The sequence below is a fragment of the Gigantopelta aegis genome, chromosome 4 (genome assembly GCF_016097555.1).
Source record: "Gigantopelta aegis isolate Gae_Host chromosome 4, Gae_host_genome, whole genome shotgun sequence".
Lineage (NCBI taxonomy): Eukaryota > Metazoa > Mollusca > Gastropoda > Neomphalida > Peltospiridae > Gigantopelta > Gigantopelta aegis.
The window spans coordinates 107,088,863-107,104,450 of record NC_054702.1 but is presented as its reverse complement, the minus strand read 5'-3'; the positions used below and the strand labels follow the sequence as shown (position 1 = coordinate 107,104,450).

The following is a 15,588-nucleotide window of genomic DNA, read 5'->3' as shown; positions in this document are numbered from 1 at the left end:
ATTATCTCAGCTTCTTAGCCATATGTCCGACGCCATACAACCATAATTGAAGTGCGTCGTAGCATACAATTACTTTTCGAAATTTTCTACGAGAATATAATTATATGCCCCGAACTCCATTATAATTGACGTAAACCGTTACGTGTTAGCCTACCAATTAATGGAGTTAAACCAGTCCAGGTAATTTGTTTAATACAAATAATCAAACGGGCCCACTGAGGAGGATCCAACCTTCAGCCGATGGAACCTCAGACAGACGTTCTCACTACGTCCCGCACCCTAACTTGCATAAGATCATACCAGGGCTTCTAGATTATGGTAGCCCCACTCCCATGACTAGTGATATTTAATGTTGGGCTAGTAAAAAACTACTATTGCCATGTCCGACGGCTAGTGAAAAAAAGAGTCAAATGTTGCAGTTAAGTCTATTTTGTAAATATGAATATCCTGCCCCCACCCAACCCACAATGTTAGTGCTTTTAAGCTCTATCTCCCTCTTTAGGCGACATATCTGATTATTACTATTATTTAGTAAAATTGTATTAACTTAAAGTAAAGTAGGGCTAGTGAATTTTTAATTGTGGCCAGTAAATGTTTTTAATCACTAGTGGATTTTTATACAAATTCTTGAAGCCCTGCATACCATTCCATTGTATAAATACAGAGACTAGTTGCGGATAGTGCTAAAGCTTCGCTCACACTCGTACAAAGTAACCGGTAATGTGCATGCGATATTTAGCAGAACGAAGATATTAGGAAACATTGCTTTTAGGGCCTGTGCGAGGGAGCTCGGTTTGTCTATGGTCGTCCTAAATTTATGCAGCCATCGATCCAATTCCGTTATCACAAGATGAGGCGTTGGCAATTCATCAACATACATCGCTATAGCTTATTTAGCCATACTGCTATAACTGATTTGGTGATTGAAGAGTCCGACGGGTAGCAAACCCGGCTACGTTATCCCGGTCATTTGGGGACAAGGACTTTTCTATGTAAAATCCGATTTTTATTTTCATTTTAGCACCATCCTATAGACAGGATAGTACATACCACGGCCTTTGTTACACCGGTTGTGGAGTTGTAGTTGCAGCTGCTTTTATCATAAGCACTGGATGTTCTTGGATGGCTATTATCAGTTCTTCCTTTTTATTTTCTTTGGTTGACTGTGCCATTTTTTTTAACCACTTGCTTCTTAAAGGCCTTTACACACTATACGCAAATTTGCGAGCGAATTAGACAGGCCAGCGAGTGAAAAATATAGTAGAACAAACACAAACTATACTGTAAATGCACACTGCACGCGTACGAATGGAGAGCGAGCGAAATACTTAGGCGAGCGAATTTAAAAAATAGAATCAATCCTATTTTTTTTCGTACGCGTTAACAATTCGCCTGCAACGTCATTTCTTGTTCCCGGTCAAGAAGCACGTGAATAAAAAAAAAATTGGACCGTCAACCAAAGAAAAGAAAAAAGAAGAACTGATAATAGCCATCCAAGAACATACAGTGCTTTATGATAAAAGCAGCTGCAATTACAAAGATGCAGAACTGAAAGACAATGTGTGGCGTGGAATTTCCTACGGCGTAACAATAATGTCAGTTGCAACATTTCCTCATCATCATCCTCGTGGTCAACTTCGACTGTGACAGACGCCATTTTACACTGACACTTTTTTTTTTTTTTCGCAAGCAGTGTGCATGTACTTGTCACTAGCGTCGACGCAAAATTCGCGCCAACAATCGCTGGCGTACAGTGTGTAAAGCACTTAACTGCACGCGTGCGAGGCGACAGATTTTGATGTCGCGTCGCGCGCGTGCGGTTAGGATACCACAATTGAATTCAATGATTTCTGAAATAATCGCTTGCGTTGCTCGCAGCCGGTTAGGATAGTCCTCACTTCTACACATATTGCTCGTGCATTCTGTGTCGGAATGTAGTTGATGACGTCACGGTTTCATGGGCAGAACAAAACTTATAGTTTGTTTTGTTTAACGACACCACTAGAGCACTATTGACTAATCAACTATTGGATGTCAAACATTTGGTTCTACAGACATACAAACATTTGGTTCACCATCCCACAGACAGGATAGCACATACCACGGCCTTTGATACAATAGTCGTGGTGCACTGGATGGAACGAGAAATAGCCCAATGGGCCCACCGACAGGAATCGATCCTTAACCGACTGCGCATCAAGCGAGCGCTGTACTACTGGGCTACGTCCCGCCCCGGGCAGAACAAATGCACAATTTCCACATGTTGGGAATATTTTTTTATACAGGCAGCACATCGCCTTTGATTTAACAGTCGCGGGACACTTGCTGGATGACAAAACCCAGTCTCTGCCGAGGGGTTTGTGTCCAACGACCAACTGAAGCACCTCAAGTTCGTGAGGTAAATGCCGCCGGAATTTATAGAGAAGATCGTAAGGGAAATTAGTTTATTAGTTATTTTTAATTATTTTTTTAGAAATAAAATATTAATAATAATAATTTTTTAAAAATCAACAAAACAAAACAAAACAATAACAAACAAAAACAGAAAACAAAAGAGAAGAGAAGAGAATTGAAGAGAAGAAAGAACTGTTTTATTTAACGACACACTCAACACATTTTATTTACGGTTATATGGCGTCAGACATATGGTTAAGGACCACACAGATTTTGAGAGGAAACCCGCTGTCACCACTACATGGGCTACTCTTCCGATTAGCAGCAAGGGATCTTTTATTTGCGCTTCCCACAGGATAGCACAAACCATGGCCTTTGTTGAACCAGTTATGGATCACTGGTCGGTGCAAGTGGTTTACACCTACCCATTGAGCCTTGCGGAGCACTCACTCACGGTTTTGGAGTCGGTATCTGGATTAAAAATCCCATGCCTCGACTGGGATCCGAACCCAGTACCTACCAGCCTGTAGACCGATGGCCTGCCACGACGCCACCGAGGCTGGTTTGAAGAGAAGAGGACAAAAAATAGCCTCATTGAAACTCACACTAGGTTGGGGCCGGTGTACTTGGATGCGATCGACAACAGCCGTAAAATTTCCCTTTCGAAATTGTCATTCGTATTTCTGTATTTTTATATTTATTTGTGATATCATAAATAACTTCAGTTTTAATCGATCATACATGAAATATTAATAACTCGAGAATATGGAAAACATAATTTTGTAACACTCAGCGACAATAAGGGCTTTCCACTCATCTATTAAATATAATTATTTATTGTAAACTGCAAGCCTCGGAAATGTTTAAAAATAATGAAAATTTGCAGATTACGCAAACAAAATAAATAAATAAATTTAAAAAAAAAAAAAAAGGTAACAACTTAGCCTATATTTTACGTAACCTGTTACGACCATATTGGCTATAAGCTTAAATTAAGTTTTAAATTGCGCGAACGAAAAATAGGTTGCGTAAAACTATACATGCGCAAGCAACGCAAAAGTTGTCAATGCTCTGATAGATCGATTAAAAAATATTATTATTTATAAAAATGGTGCTCTTACGATTGTCATGTCCGCTATAAATACATCGTTTTAACCATGCCAACATATCAACAAATACTTGCTCCTACTGTTAAAATATTTCCAACAGATACGTTTTAATGATGACGACCAGAAACACATTGAATATACAAACACTGATATTCTAAGCAAAAAGCCTATATTATATTTAGTATATGCAATTTTAGTCGTTACAATATTTTATTAGTCGAAAACATCTCATAATGACAGTCATTTTAAAACATTGATTATCAACATAAGAAAATAGTTAACAAAAGATTTCCATTCAAAAATAAATCATCACACTATTCTGTATCAAGAAACGTCAACAATGATTAGAATCTAACATTATATAAAAATTTATTTGACTATATGTATATATATGTACACACACGAAGTATGCTGCCTTCATGCTTATGCTTCAGCTTCTGGCTTTATGTCTAGAGGAAGTACGACCAGCTCACTCCTTTTAAGTCCCGCTGACCTCGCCAGTGAGCTAAGAAAACACGTGTCTGGGTGACGTAACAAGATGGACGCCTTTTCCGTCACGTAGAGCACAGCCTTGGCATTCGTGATTTGCTGCTCAATGGCGGACACAAGTTTCTCATTTTCACCGAAAAAACTAGCTATTGTTTCCTTTTCTGGAAGAATCTTCTTGATGTCGTCAACCCACAAGACTTCAAAGTCTGCATCTTTTTGAACAAATGCTTGCATGCATGACACCAACAATTCACTCTTTATCTGGAAAAGATGGCGTTTGGAATTGTCACAGAAGAAGAACTGCATGTGACACAGCCACGTGTTTGATGAATTCTGTTCCACCAGCAGATTGAGGTAATCCTGGTTGGCAGCCAGGCCAAACCTGGGGTGGTCGGCGAGGTCGTCGGTTATTTCGTAGGATTTCCCTTCAACCACAACATCTCCCGTACACCACATGTCAAGATTCATCATACTGTCATCATAAATACTCAAACTGGCATCTGCAGTACCCACATCACTAGTTGATTTAGCACCGTCAGTTGAATTCTGAAGAGGCTGAAAAGCTTTGTGAAGCTTGTACTGTTGGTACCAGCACTGGATATCAAACCAAGACGCAGGACTTTGTTCGTCCACCAAATACCTTGGATAGACCCAGCCGTATTCTTCTTTCACTGGGATGTACTTGACAAAACTCCCATCGTTCATAGATTCTGTTATTTGCATTAACGAAACAGGACAAACATTATTATGAGAAATGTTGTTAATAATTTTGTTGGTGCCATATATGTTTGATGGGTTGCTTTGAAAGCCGCTTTTCTTGTAATCAAACATACCATCGTGAGACTGACACCTGCAATCCGCACTTTGATTACAGTTGGATAGAATAGTTTGCATAAAATAATCACTGTTTTTGTACATATGTGATTGTAAGTTAGTCGGTGTACTGTGAATTCCCAAAGTTTTACCATTTTGCGGAGATTCCGGTTCCAACCTACAGACATACATTAGTTTGTCAGCATCTCCGGGTAATCTTTGTTGTCGAAAAATTAATCGGGCTGAGCCGTTTATTTCACAATGTTCTCGAATTCCACTCGTAATTATGTATTTCTTTCTTTCACTCCAAGGTGGTGGTGTTACTCCCGCATGGTGTGCGACTTTAGCCTTCTTCTTTCTGTAAAACCTGCAATAATTCAGAGCATGTTAAATTGAGACCATAGTATATTATTATTATTATTATTATTATAGACTGCCCCTCTACCCGAACTGAAAATAATTGCATTAACTTCTTTATATATATATATATATATATATACCACTCTTCATGCATACATGCTACCCCCCCCCCCCCCCCCCCCCCCCCCCCCATAAAAGAACATAACACCCGCATACCCACGCTTTCTCCATTATAGGCCTAATGACATACTTGGATTTTCTGTTTGTATTTTGGTTTGGTTTGGTTCAGTAATGTATTTATGTAACTCATAACAAACTCACCTCCCTCTGCCCTATAATGTTTCGTAACGTTTGTCGTATTACTCCCCACCCATCCTCGCATGTTGGACAGCCCCGTCTGTGTAATCAGGGTGTAAAGGACAAAATGTCCCTCAAATGTAACCCTTAGGAATATATTATGTACATCAAAATAGAAATACACTGTCCAGATTTTACCTGCCTAACTGACATGGAATTTTTTTTCCCCTCCTAGACTGCCCAGCTCACGTATCATTTATAGTTGGACAGGCATGTTATGAAATGTAAACAGAACTTTCCAGATCCTCTACCTCAATATAAGTAGTGAACGGGGCACATTAAGGCATTACTTTTCTTAACCCACACTTACTACGTCCCTCCAGACTACAGTATAAGCAGCATAGTTTTATTAATTATTATTAAACCATCTAAATTATATACAACATGAGTTGTATTTGCTCTGCCCATATGCGGGTGTTATGCAAATAAATTATTCTTATTCTTATGACTTATGTGCCATTATTCACTTAAAATCCATACATGACTGTATATATGTTCTTATTAAAAAATGTCTTACTTATGTTTTAAAATGTACCATGTTCTTTGCATTATTCATATATAAGACCGGCCTCGGTGGCGTCGTGGCAGGCCATCGGTCTACAGGCTGGTAGGTACTGGGTTCGGATCCCAGTCGAGGCATGGGATTTTTAATCCAGATACCGACTCCAAACCCTGAGTGAGTGCTCCGCAAGGCTCAATGGGTAGGTGTAAACCACTTGCACCGACCAGTGATCCATAACTGGTTCAACAAAGGCCATGGTTTGTGCTATCCTGCCTGTGGGAAGCGCAAATAAAAGATCCCTTGCTGCCTGTCGTAAAGAAGAGTAGCCTATGTGGCGACAGAGGGTTTCCTCTAAAAACAGTGTCAGAATGACCATAAATTTGACGTCCAATAGCCGATGATAAGATTAAAAATCAATGTACTCTAGTGGCGTCGTTAAATAAAACAAACTTTACTTTTTATTCATATATAAAGAAATAAAAATTGATTGATTGCATCACTATATCACTTATAATCCTTCCCACTGGGAACGCCTTTTTTTCATACTATGAAATTTACTATAAGTTATTTATTTCTGAACCGATTGTTTTCTAAACTGCATACAAAAATAGTACTTTTTTTGTTATTTCCAAAACACTTTTACTTTTCTTGTTACGTGAAATAAAACTGAAATTAATAGTAAAAACAAAAAAACATTTTTTAATAGAATGATGGGACGGACTAGACAACTGACAAGGTCACGGTCACGTAGATCAGACTATAGATATAGGCTACCAGCATTAGAAAAATCATTTAACCTATTTATTTTATATGCTAGAAAGTTGTACAAACCTTGTAATTTTAAGTTCCAGTGATTTAAGTCTTTTCTTTAATGACGGCATAATTTATTTCATTTTGGGGTTTGAACCGGCCGTTTTTGTTCTTCGTTACATAGTTCCTCCAACCGGATGCTTTTTATGTGTAGTAAAGTGCTGGGAGGGGATTGAGTGGGGTACATGTATGCGTGTGTTCTGGCGTGAAGGTGATGTGGGACTAAGTGTATTGATGTCTGTGGTTGTCTTCAAACGTATGTAGGCCCCTATCAGTGGCGTAGGAAGGTGCCAAAAAGTGTGTGTGGGGGGGGGGGGGGGGTGGGGGCACACTTTTATAAGAATAAGAATAATTTATTTGCATAACACCCGAATATGGGCAGAGCAAAAATAACAATATAATATACATTTATCTGCAGTAACAGTATCATAAATATACATGATGAACAAACATCTGAATCAACAAATACATATGTAATTTAAGCCTTATTACTAGTGATATTAATATTTAGGTAAAAGCAAATATTGCCAGAAGTGTAGAGCCATAAAAACCCCCATCAACTATGACGTTCGTGAATTATTTTTCAGGAATCCACACACCCTCGTACATTCTCCATTAGTTTATATTTACACACTTTTACACTATTATAAAGCAACAAAATATCTGAAAAGTGGGGGCCCCTTGCCCCCCCACCCCCACCCCCACCCCCCGCTTCCTACGCCAGTGTCTATGTGTGCATGCGTTTCAAATTCATATTACAAATGTGTACTAAATTTAACTGGGTTATTTTTACTCCTTATAAATGATTATGGTGGGTAGGCGCAAGCTTTTTGGAATTACTGCTAACTTCTCCACTGAAGAATGTCGTGTTTTTATGTTGTATCGATTAAATTGTTATACACAAAATGGTTATCTTGGCGAGGGCGTTATGACCCGAAGACGTTAGATCTCGGGAACATGTTGACTGGATACGATTCAACATAAATTGCTAAATCAAGTAAGTATTTGCCTAGGCCTTAAATTATTACCCAATTCATGGAAACCAAAAATAATCATTGCCAAACAGTTATTATTATGCTTTAGCCTTTTACAATTATTTTAATTAACCTATATTTGGTATTGTGTCTACAAACGTGGACTAGAGAAATTGAGCTTTAAGATATTTAAAAAATATATTATTATTATTTTAAATTGAAGTCTGCTTATTCGATGCGATTTTTTTATTTTTTTTGGTTAAATCCGGTTATTAGACTTGAACTCTTTTTTTCTTTTTTTTAATACCTGCGTTACCTCCCTTTACCCGCTATTGCTCGAACGTGCGTTACCTCCCTTTACCCGCTATGGCTCGAAGCCGAAAGAAGTTAATTTGATGGATTTGTTTATTTCATTAAACTTTATACTTTAAAAGGTAACCGGTAAGAAGTAAAAACACACGGTTTGACTGAGATCAGATCTTACTGTTTACACCTACAGGGCAAGCTCAGTCATTCGTGAAATTCGCCATTTCGGCAATTGCGAATTTAAAAAGCATTTTAATTTTAATTTCTTAAATTTGGCAAAATTAAAATAATTAAGTCTGTTGAGTCGTTGTCTCTATGAAGTCGTGCCATTTGTGTTTTTCTCTCCTTTTTAAAGTAATACGCCACCTACCGTTTCTTTACGTTCCAAGTCTCACAGTAACTGTGTAGACAGTCCAGTAGACCGTCCAGTATCGTCAACGTCCCTAACTGCGTTATGCTTCCAACTCGTTCCAAAACTTTATTTTCTCGTATATGGTTCACACAATTAACATCCAATTTGTTGTTGTCTGCTTGTCATTCATCTGTGAGGTTTTTCTTCACACTTCTAGAACATTTTCATTAACAATATTGTTCAAACAAGTAAGTATCAAAATACAAAAGTTAAAGTTTAAAAGCAAATCCTCCCAAAAACAAAAGCTTGTTGTGTATTATCTGATTCAGTGGATAGGCCTCTCAATATCTGGTACAAAAAGGCTAGTATGTTTTACAAGCCAATTCAATTTTAATACAGTTGAATCAGACACAAGTGTATATTGATAGAACGATATGTCATTCATGGTCATTTGTTTCAGGTGGACCGATCAAAGTACAAATATTATATTTTAATAAAGATATCGAGATGTCAGAATTTTTTTTTTAAAGCAGATCCTCTAACATCGTTGTGTTCTTTTATTTCTATCTTCATAAAATCACATGACAAATTTGTCGCCAAATAAGTTTTTTCAGCCAGAGATCGCCAACATGACAGAACAATAAATAAATATGTTTTCAGTGTCCAAATAAAATAAAGCATTTATTGTGTTAAAACAGACAAATAGGTACTAGTATGGAACATACTTGAGGTTGCTAAAAATACTGGTTAAATTGTGTAATGGTAAACCATTGAAGTGAATAATAGATGACAAGTTTTCACTAGTGATGCATTTTTATACAGTATTTTTTTTTTTTCTCAGACGCTTTTTGTTGACTATTTGTTAGCTGACCCCTTTTCTAGGATGGTATAGATATTTAAAGACAAGAAAAGTCTGCTAATGGCCAACAAAGCGATATACACTGATATATGACCTGATTAGCTCGGACAAGGCTTCTAGAATTTTTATAAAAATCCACTAGCCTTGGGATCAGTGATTTAAAAAATTTACTAGCCATGATTAAAAATTCACTAGTCCTTCTTTACTTTAAGTTGATACAATTATACCAAATAATAGTAAAAATCAGATATATGTCACCTAAAGAGAGAGATGTAGGTTGAAAATACTAACATTGGAGGGTGGTGTGTGAGTGGGTTGCAGGATATTCATATTTACAAAATAGACTTAACTGCAACATTTGACACTTGTTTTCACTAGCCATGGGAGTGGGGCTACCATAATCTAGAAGTCTTGGCTCAGAGAACTACATTATGAGATATATGGCTACGGCTGTGGTATGTGCTATCCTGTCTATGGGATGGTGCATATAAAATATTTGTTTTGCTACTAGTGGTGGGGTGGGACGTAGCTCAGTGGTACAGTGCTCGCTTGATGCACGGTCGGTCTGGGATCGATCCCCGTCAGTGGGCCCATTGGGCTATTTCTCGTTTCAGCCAGTGCACCACGACTGGTATATCAAAGGCCGTGGTATGTGTTATCCTGTCTGGGATGATGCATATAAAAGATCCCTTGCTGCTAATCGAAAAGAGTAGCCCATGAAGTGGCAACAGCTGGTTTCCTATCTCAATCTCTGTGTGGTCCTTATCCATATGTCTGATGCCATATAACTGTAAAATAAAATGTGTTGAGTGCGTTGTTAAATAAAACATTTCTTTCCTTTTGCTACTAATGGAAAAATGTAACAGATTTCCTCTCTAAGACTATATGTCAAAATTACCAAATGTTTGACATCCAATAGCCAATGATTAATATATCAATGTGCTCTAGTGGTGTTGCTTTACAAAACAACCTTTTTTGTTTACACCTAATTGTTACTGAGAGTGCCATATCTGTTCATTTACAAAACACTTTATATTTTCTTTTATACTTGTTTGCTACATCTGCCGTACATCTTTCTCTATCTTTCAGTAGATCTGAGTTGGCAGAAGTGTCATTCATAGCACAATGACGTCCATTATCAAACTACAAGTCTTGTCAGGAGCTAACGATGAGTCGCCACCTTCCTATCTTCTGCAGGTGGATGAATTCAAATTTCTACTCGACTGTGGGTGGAATGAAGATTACCCAATGGAGTACATCACAGAGTTGAAACGGTATTGATCACTAACATTAGTGAATTCCTGTTATTTGTTACGAAAAACCACATTATCTACATCAAATTTCAGTCATGTGCTATATGTAGATTAGGGCCTTGATTACTCAAGAGTCAAACTGGACCTGGACCCAAGTACCCAACACTTATATGAAGGTCGACGGCGGTCACTTTTTGCACCCTTGTTTTGGCTTCTTGCACAATAAATATAGCATATCTTAACATAATTTCATATGAAATCAATATTTCATATGAAATCAATATTTCGTAAAAGGTACAATTTTTTAATCACAAGATTTTCTTCAAACACATTCAGGTTCATTAGTAATGTTCAAACAAAAAAATTTCAATAACAATTTAGCATTGGAATTTTTTCGAGCATTCTTAAAACGGAAACGTCATGTACCCAGTTTATGGTGATTGTAAGGAGATGCAAATTGACATTATTGGAATACTGATGTCATTCAAATGTAAAATTAGATATATTATTACAATGCTTCGCCACATTAAAATAAAAAACTGGTCTACTAACATTGACCCATGTCAAATTTCTATGACAAGCAGACAACGCTGTTTACGGGTCCATTTTTTTTTTTTTTACATAATTATGGGCACAATATTAATTTTAAGTTTTAAAAGTTGAAAGAAATAAAAAGTACTTTTTTTTCTCAAATATATGAAAAAATTACCATTGGATATGTTTTATTTATTGTGTACGAAGCCAAAACAAGGGTCCGAAAATGGACTGTCGTTGACCATAGATGAAAATCAGACCAAGGACTAAGTAAAATAGCATTATGTATCTTAATTCCAGCACTGAACATGGATGCCAAATCATGCCATTGTATTACATTCCAGACATTCGACTTTTGTTTTCCCTCCATGTCTGCAATATAACCAGCGGCAAGCATATGGCAAAATGACATTAAAAAAATATTAAAAGAGAGTGCTCTTCCTTGCATGGATACTCGAGTCCTATGAACGGACACAAGTCTTGCTAGACTCGGACTTTGCCCAATACTCGTGGAGACCCTAATGTAGATACATAAATGTTTTGCTTGGTCCCAAACTGTCATTGTCATGTTAGTTGTTTCTGCTTAAATAATACAATACTCATACTGTCGGATGTATGAAATTTCCAAGTCACAATTGTTGTGGCCATAGAGCAGATTGAGATACAAATGACTAGAAGTAAACTCAGTCACTTGTCTTGGCAATTCTTATCTGAACTTGTATGTTTTACCTTTCTCACAGTTTTTACAAGGAAAAATATTTTATTATTACATTACCAGTATATTTCAAACTCCTTATATTTACTTTGTTGACATTTGTAATCATGCTTATGTTTTATTAGTTTCAAACTCGTTGACAGGCACATGCTTATTTGTACATGTAACTTGAATTTAAGTATCTTCTCTCATATTACTGATGAATGTGATTTGATGTTTTCCTCCTAGTCATCTTCATCAGATAGATGCAGTGTTACTGTCCTATCCTGACCAGCAACATCTCGGCGCTCTGCCCTACCTTGTGGGGAAATGTGGCCTCACGTGTCCCATCTACGCCACCAATCCTGTCTACAAGATGGGTCAGATGTTTATGTATGATCTTTATCAGGTATGCTTACCATAGGTTGACACACAATAGCTGATGTATTTTTCGTGCTGGGATGTCATTAAATATTCACTCACTCACTCACTCACTCATTCATTATCAGGTATGGCATAACGTCTTCCAACATAAAAGTTAGTATTGAAGTTTGACTAAAAACAATTCTTCAAAATATAATTTTTTGTTTAGTTGTAGCTCTATATTAGCACACGTTTCTGTAAGTAATAACTTCTTCCAACATCAAATTTAGTATTGAAGTTTGACTATTTCATTTCTTGCTTTGTTTTTTGTTTACATGTTAGAATTATATTAACCATGGCAAGTATATTTTTGTCTGCTTTAAGATACTTTAACTCCCTTTTTTAGTCTCGACACAACACAGAAGACTTCAATTTATTTACACTTGATGACGTTGATGCGGCTTTTGACAAAATCATTCAGCTGAAATACTCGCAGAGTGTAACTCTTACAGGTATCAACACTGTGGTATTATTTTATGAAACTGTAACTAACTCCATTAATCCAATAGTTTTCACCTGCCTTTTGTTTAAAGGATGTGATCCTAGAATCATTTCAAAACTGGCTGTAAGTAGAGCTGACAATAAACAAACTTTAATGATGCCATGGTCCAATCTGATGAAGTCATGCTATGGTAGGCATACTGTAACAGTTTTGTGATGTAAGTACACAAGAAATAACCCATACACAGCATTGGCCTGTATTAGATGTACTAATGTCGATACCCAGACAGGGTGGAAATAGATCTGATTTCATTTAGGTTTTGTAATGATCATGAATCTTACTAAAGTGTTATAAATGGCTGTTCAGATCAACATCTTACCTATAAAAGATCTCTTACAGTTACTCGGTGGGAGTGGCCTATGTGCTAACAGTGGGTTTTCATCTTATTCTGTGGAGCATTTTTTTAAATGAAGGCACATTAGATACCAAATAGCCATAGTTTAAAAAGTACTGAGATGTCAGTAAACATTTATTTCCTTACTTTATAAAAATTAGTTTATCGTTGAAAGTAACAAATTAGTGCAATCATTGGCTGTAGTGATCATTGAAGTCCATTTTATATTTGAGATTTGTAATATATTTAGTACACGATTTGTATCTTAACATGTAATCAAAACCCATTCTTTTGAGATGAGCCCTTATTTTGCAAGTGAAGTAATTGTTTAATTCTGCTATCTGTGCAGGTAAAGGTCATGGTATCCAAATAACTCCTCTTCCGGCTGGTCACATGATCGGAGGCACAATCTGGAAAATTGTCAAAGATGGGGAAGAAGAGATTATCTATGCAGTTGACTACAATCACAAGAAAGAAAGGTAATGAGCAAGATTTAATCACACTCAAGATGTTTTTAAAAAGATGTTATTTCTTCACACATCATTCATATCATTTATAAAAAAGTTTGTAACATTATGCATATATAATATAATATGAAATAACAATGTATTTTGACACTGTGCTATTATATGTAACATATTTCATCTCACTGACGAGGTACAAATGTCATCACCAAAATTGTCTTCTGTAGATTAATAAATTTGTGTTCTGTATAATTTAATTAACACATGTTTTTACCCATGGACATTAAGTTATGTTTTTCTTTTTTGTCAGACATCTGAATGGGTGTGTTCTGGAGATGTTCAACCGTCCGTCTCTGATGATTACCGATGCGTTCAATGCATCGTATAATCAGGCAAGACGGCGACTCAGGGATGAACAGCTGATGAGTAAGTGAAATAACTTACATTTTTAGGATTTTAACATAAATCACAGAATTTTATCACATAATAATTAGAACATAGATCGTGAACTTTGGTTTAGGTGACAGTGTTACACTGGGATTTTCCCAGAGGCTTAATGGGTAGTGGCCCACTGTAACTTCATGGTGTAACCTAAATGCTTTGATGTCAAGTAAGCTAGTTAAATCAATTGCCGCTGTGTTTTAATTGACTGTGTGACAATCAACTGTTGGTTGTAACATACTAGGCCCATATTTTTGAAGGTATCTTAGCATATGTGACCCGCTCTGGCGAAATCAGTCGCATGTCGCAGTTGTCGATTTTGCGTGAAAAAATACACTACCTGGTGAAAATGGCGATTTTGACAGAAAACAGTACCTACATGTTTAACTTATCATTTCAAACTACCCTCGTTTAATTTAATAACGTCTAAATACTTTTTATTACGATTTGTAGTTGTTTATTCGGAGAATCGAAACAATGGTCCGAGTTAGGCTGTTCTTTGTTCATTTTCACCACTTTGAATTGCGGTAGCCGTTTGGTGAATAGCTTCATATTTAGTATCAAATTGCGCCAAAATAATTCCTGTACACCATGCTTTCAGTGACGTGTTGGTATGACTTAGCTGTAAGCCAATAGGAATCGAAAACTGACCATACACTAACTAGTTTGTTACTAGGCAGACATCTTAGCTAAGTGATATACGCCTTTTGATTGGTCACCGACAAGGTCACTGCGGCTTTCTGGGTAATCAAAGTATTCAAGCTTACAGTGGTTCATCGAAGGAAAACACAAAGGAAGGAAAAAAGATGGCTGCGCCTACGGTTTTTGTTCGAAGAGCAATTTTTAAATGTTAATTTATGTACCATTCCAATCAGTTTTTTTTACTTTGTTATCATCTTAAAGTGAGTAAAAAAGACGCTCTTCTTGCTAGAGCTTTCAGTGAGCTGAACAATGTATATTTAAGTGGAGCCAATTTGGTTAATGAGTGGATTTTTGTAATCTTCCGATTATTCCTGGGATGTGGACGATCACGATGACGGGGACGGAATTCGAAACCAAAATTTGTTCCTGGGTGACCCAGGATGTGACTTTAGGAAAATGACGTTAGTTATTTTCAAGTAAAAAAAAACAACAAGACAATAAAAAAAATACACATCCTTCCATGGATTTTCTCTGGAATCGGAATGTTAAAACCATCTAAAAGTTATAATAATAATAGTTTCACTCTGTATATTGTGTTTGACTTATTATTTTAGAAATTTACTATCTACTGGATTTTACTGCTTAATTTATAATTTGGAGCTTATATAGCTCATAAATTTGCAAAATGATTTTCACCAAATAAAAAATTAAAAAAATTACTATGTATTAAATTATTTAATTTTATCGTATTTAACCACCCTAAACCTACACAACCTTTTTATTCATATAGTTTATGATTTAAACTTAATGTGTGCAAAATTTGATAGCTGTACCTTTATTTTAAGTATATTGTTGCTATGGTGTTTTGATACCAGTGACCAAAATCCAGGACCGTATCTTCAGCGGCCATTATCTCAAAATAATGATCTCACATATCACTGAACATGTTTTGCTCAAACTCTGTCAAAAATCAATA

The 15,588-nt window shown here is 36.5% G+C and overlaps 2 protein-coding genes across 4 annotated transcripts in view; one reads left to right on the top strand and one right to left on the bottom strand.

Moving 5' to 3' along the window:
- Positions 1-3,694: 3,694 nt before the first annotated feature.
- Positions 3,695-6,964, bottom strand: LOC121372463. Its single transcript, XM_041498780.1, has 2 exons — positions 6,856-6,964; positions 3,695-5,172 (listed from the first exon to the last, which is right to left on the bottom strand). The coding sequence occupies exons 1-2, from the start codon at positions 6,903-6,905 to the stop codon at positions 3,927-3,929; spliced, it is 1,296 nt and encodes a 431-aa protein (XP_041354714.1). The 5' UTR covers positions 6,906-6,964; the 3' UTR covers positions 3,695-3,926.
- A 1,204-nt stretch (positions 6,965-8,168) lies between these two features.
- The window catches only part of LOC121371686 (cleavage and polyadenylation specificity factor subunit 2-like), a 224,884-nt gene continuing 217,464 nt past the window's right edge, over positions 8,169-15,588 (top strand). The window contains exons 1-6 of one of the 3 annotated variants that reach the window (XM_041497758.1): positions 8,169-8,242; positions 10,415-10,599; positions 12,056-12,215; positions 12,576-12,681; positions 13,415-13,544; positions 13,840-13,955. In XM_041497758.1, the coding sequence (XP_041353692.1) occupies positions 10,451-10,599; positions 12,056-12,215; positions 12,576-12,681; positions 13,415-13,544; positions 13,840-13,955 (661 nt within the window). In that variant the 5' untranslated portion in view covers positions 8,169-8,242; positions 10,415-10,450. Of the gene's footprint in view, positions 8,250-10,414; positions 10,600-12,055; positions 12,216-12,575; positions 12,682-13,414; positions 13,545-13,839; positions 13,956-15,588 lie in introns of all 3 variants that reach the window. The other 2 variants (XM_041497760.1, XM_041497761.1) reach the window with 2 other exon arrangements.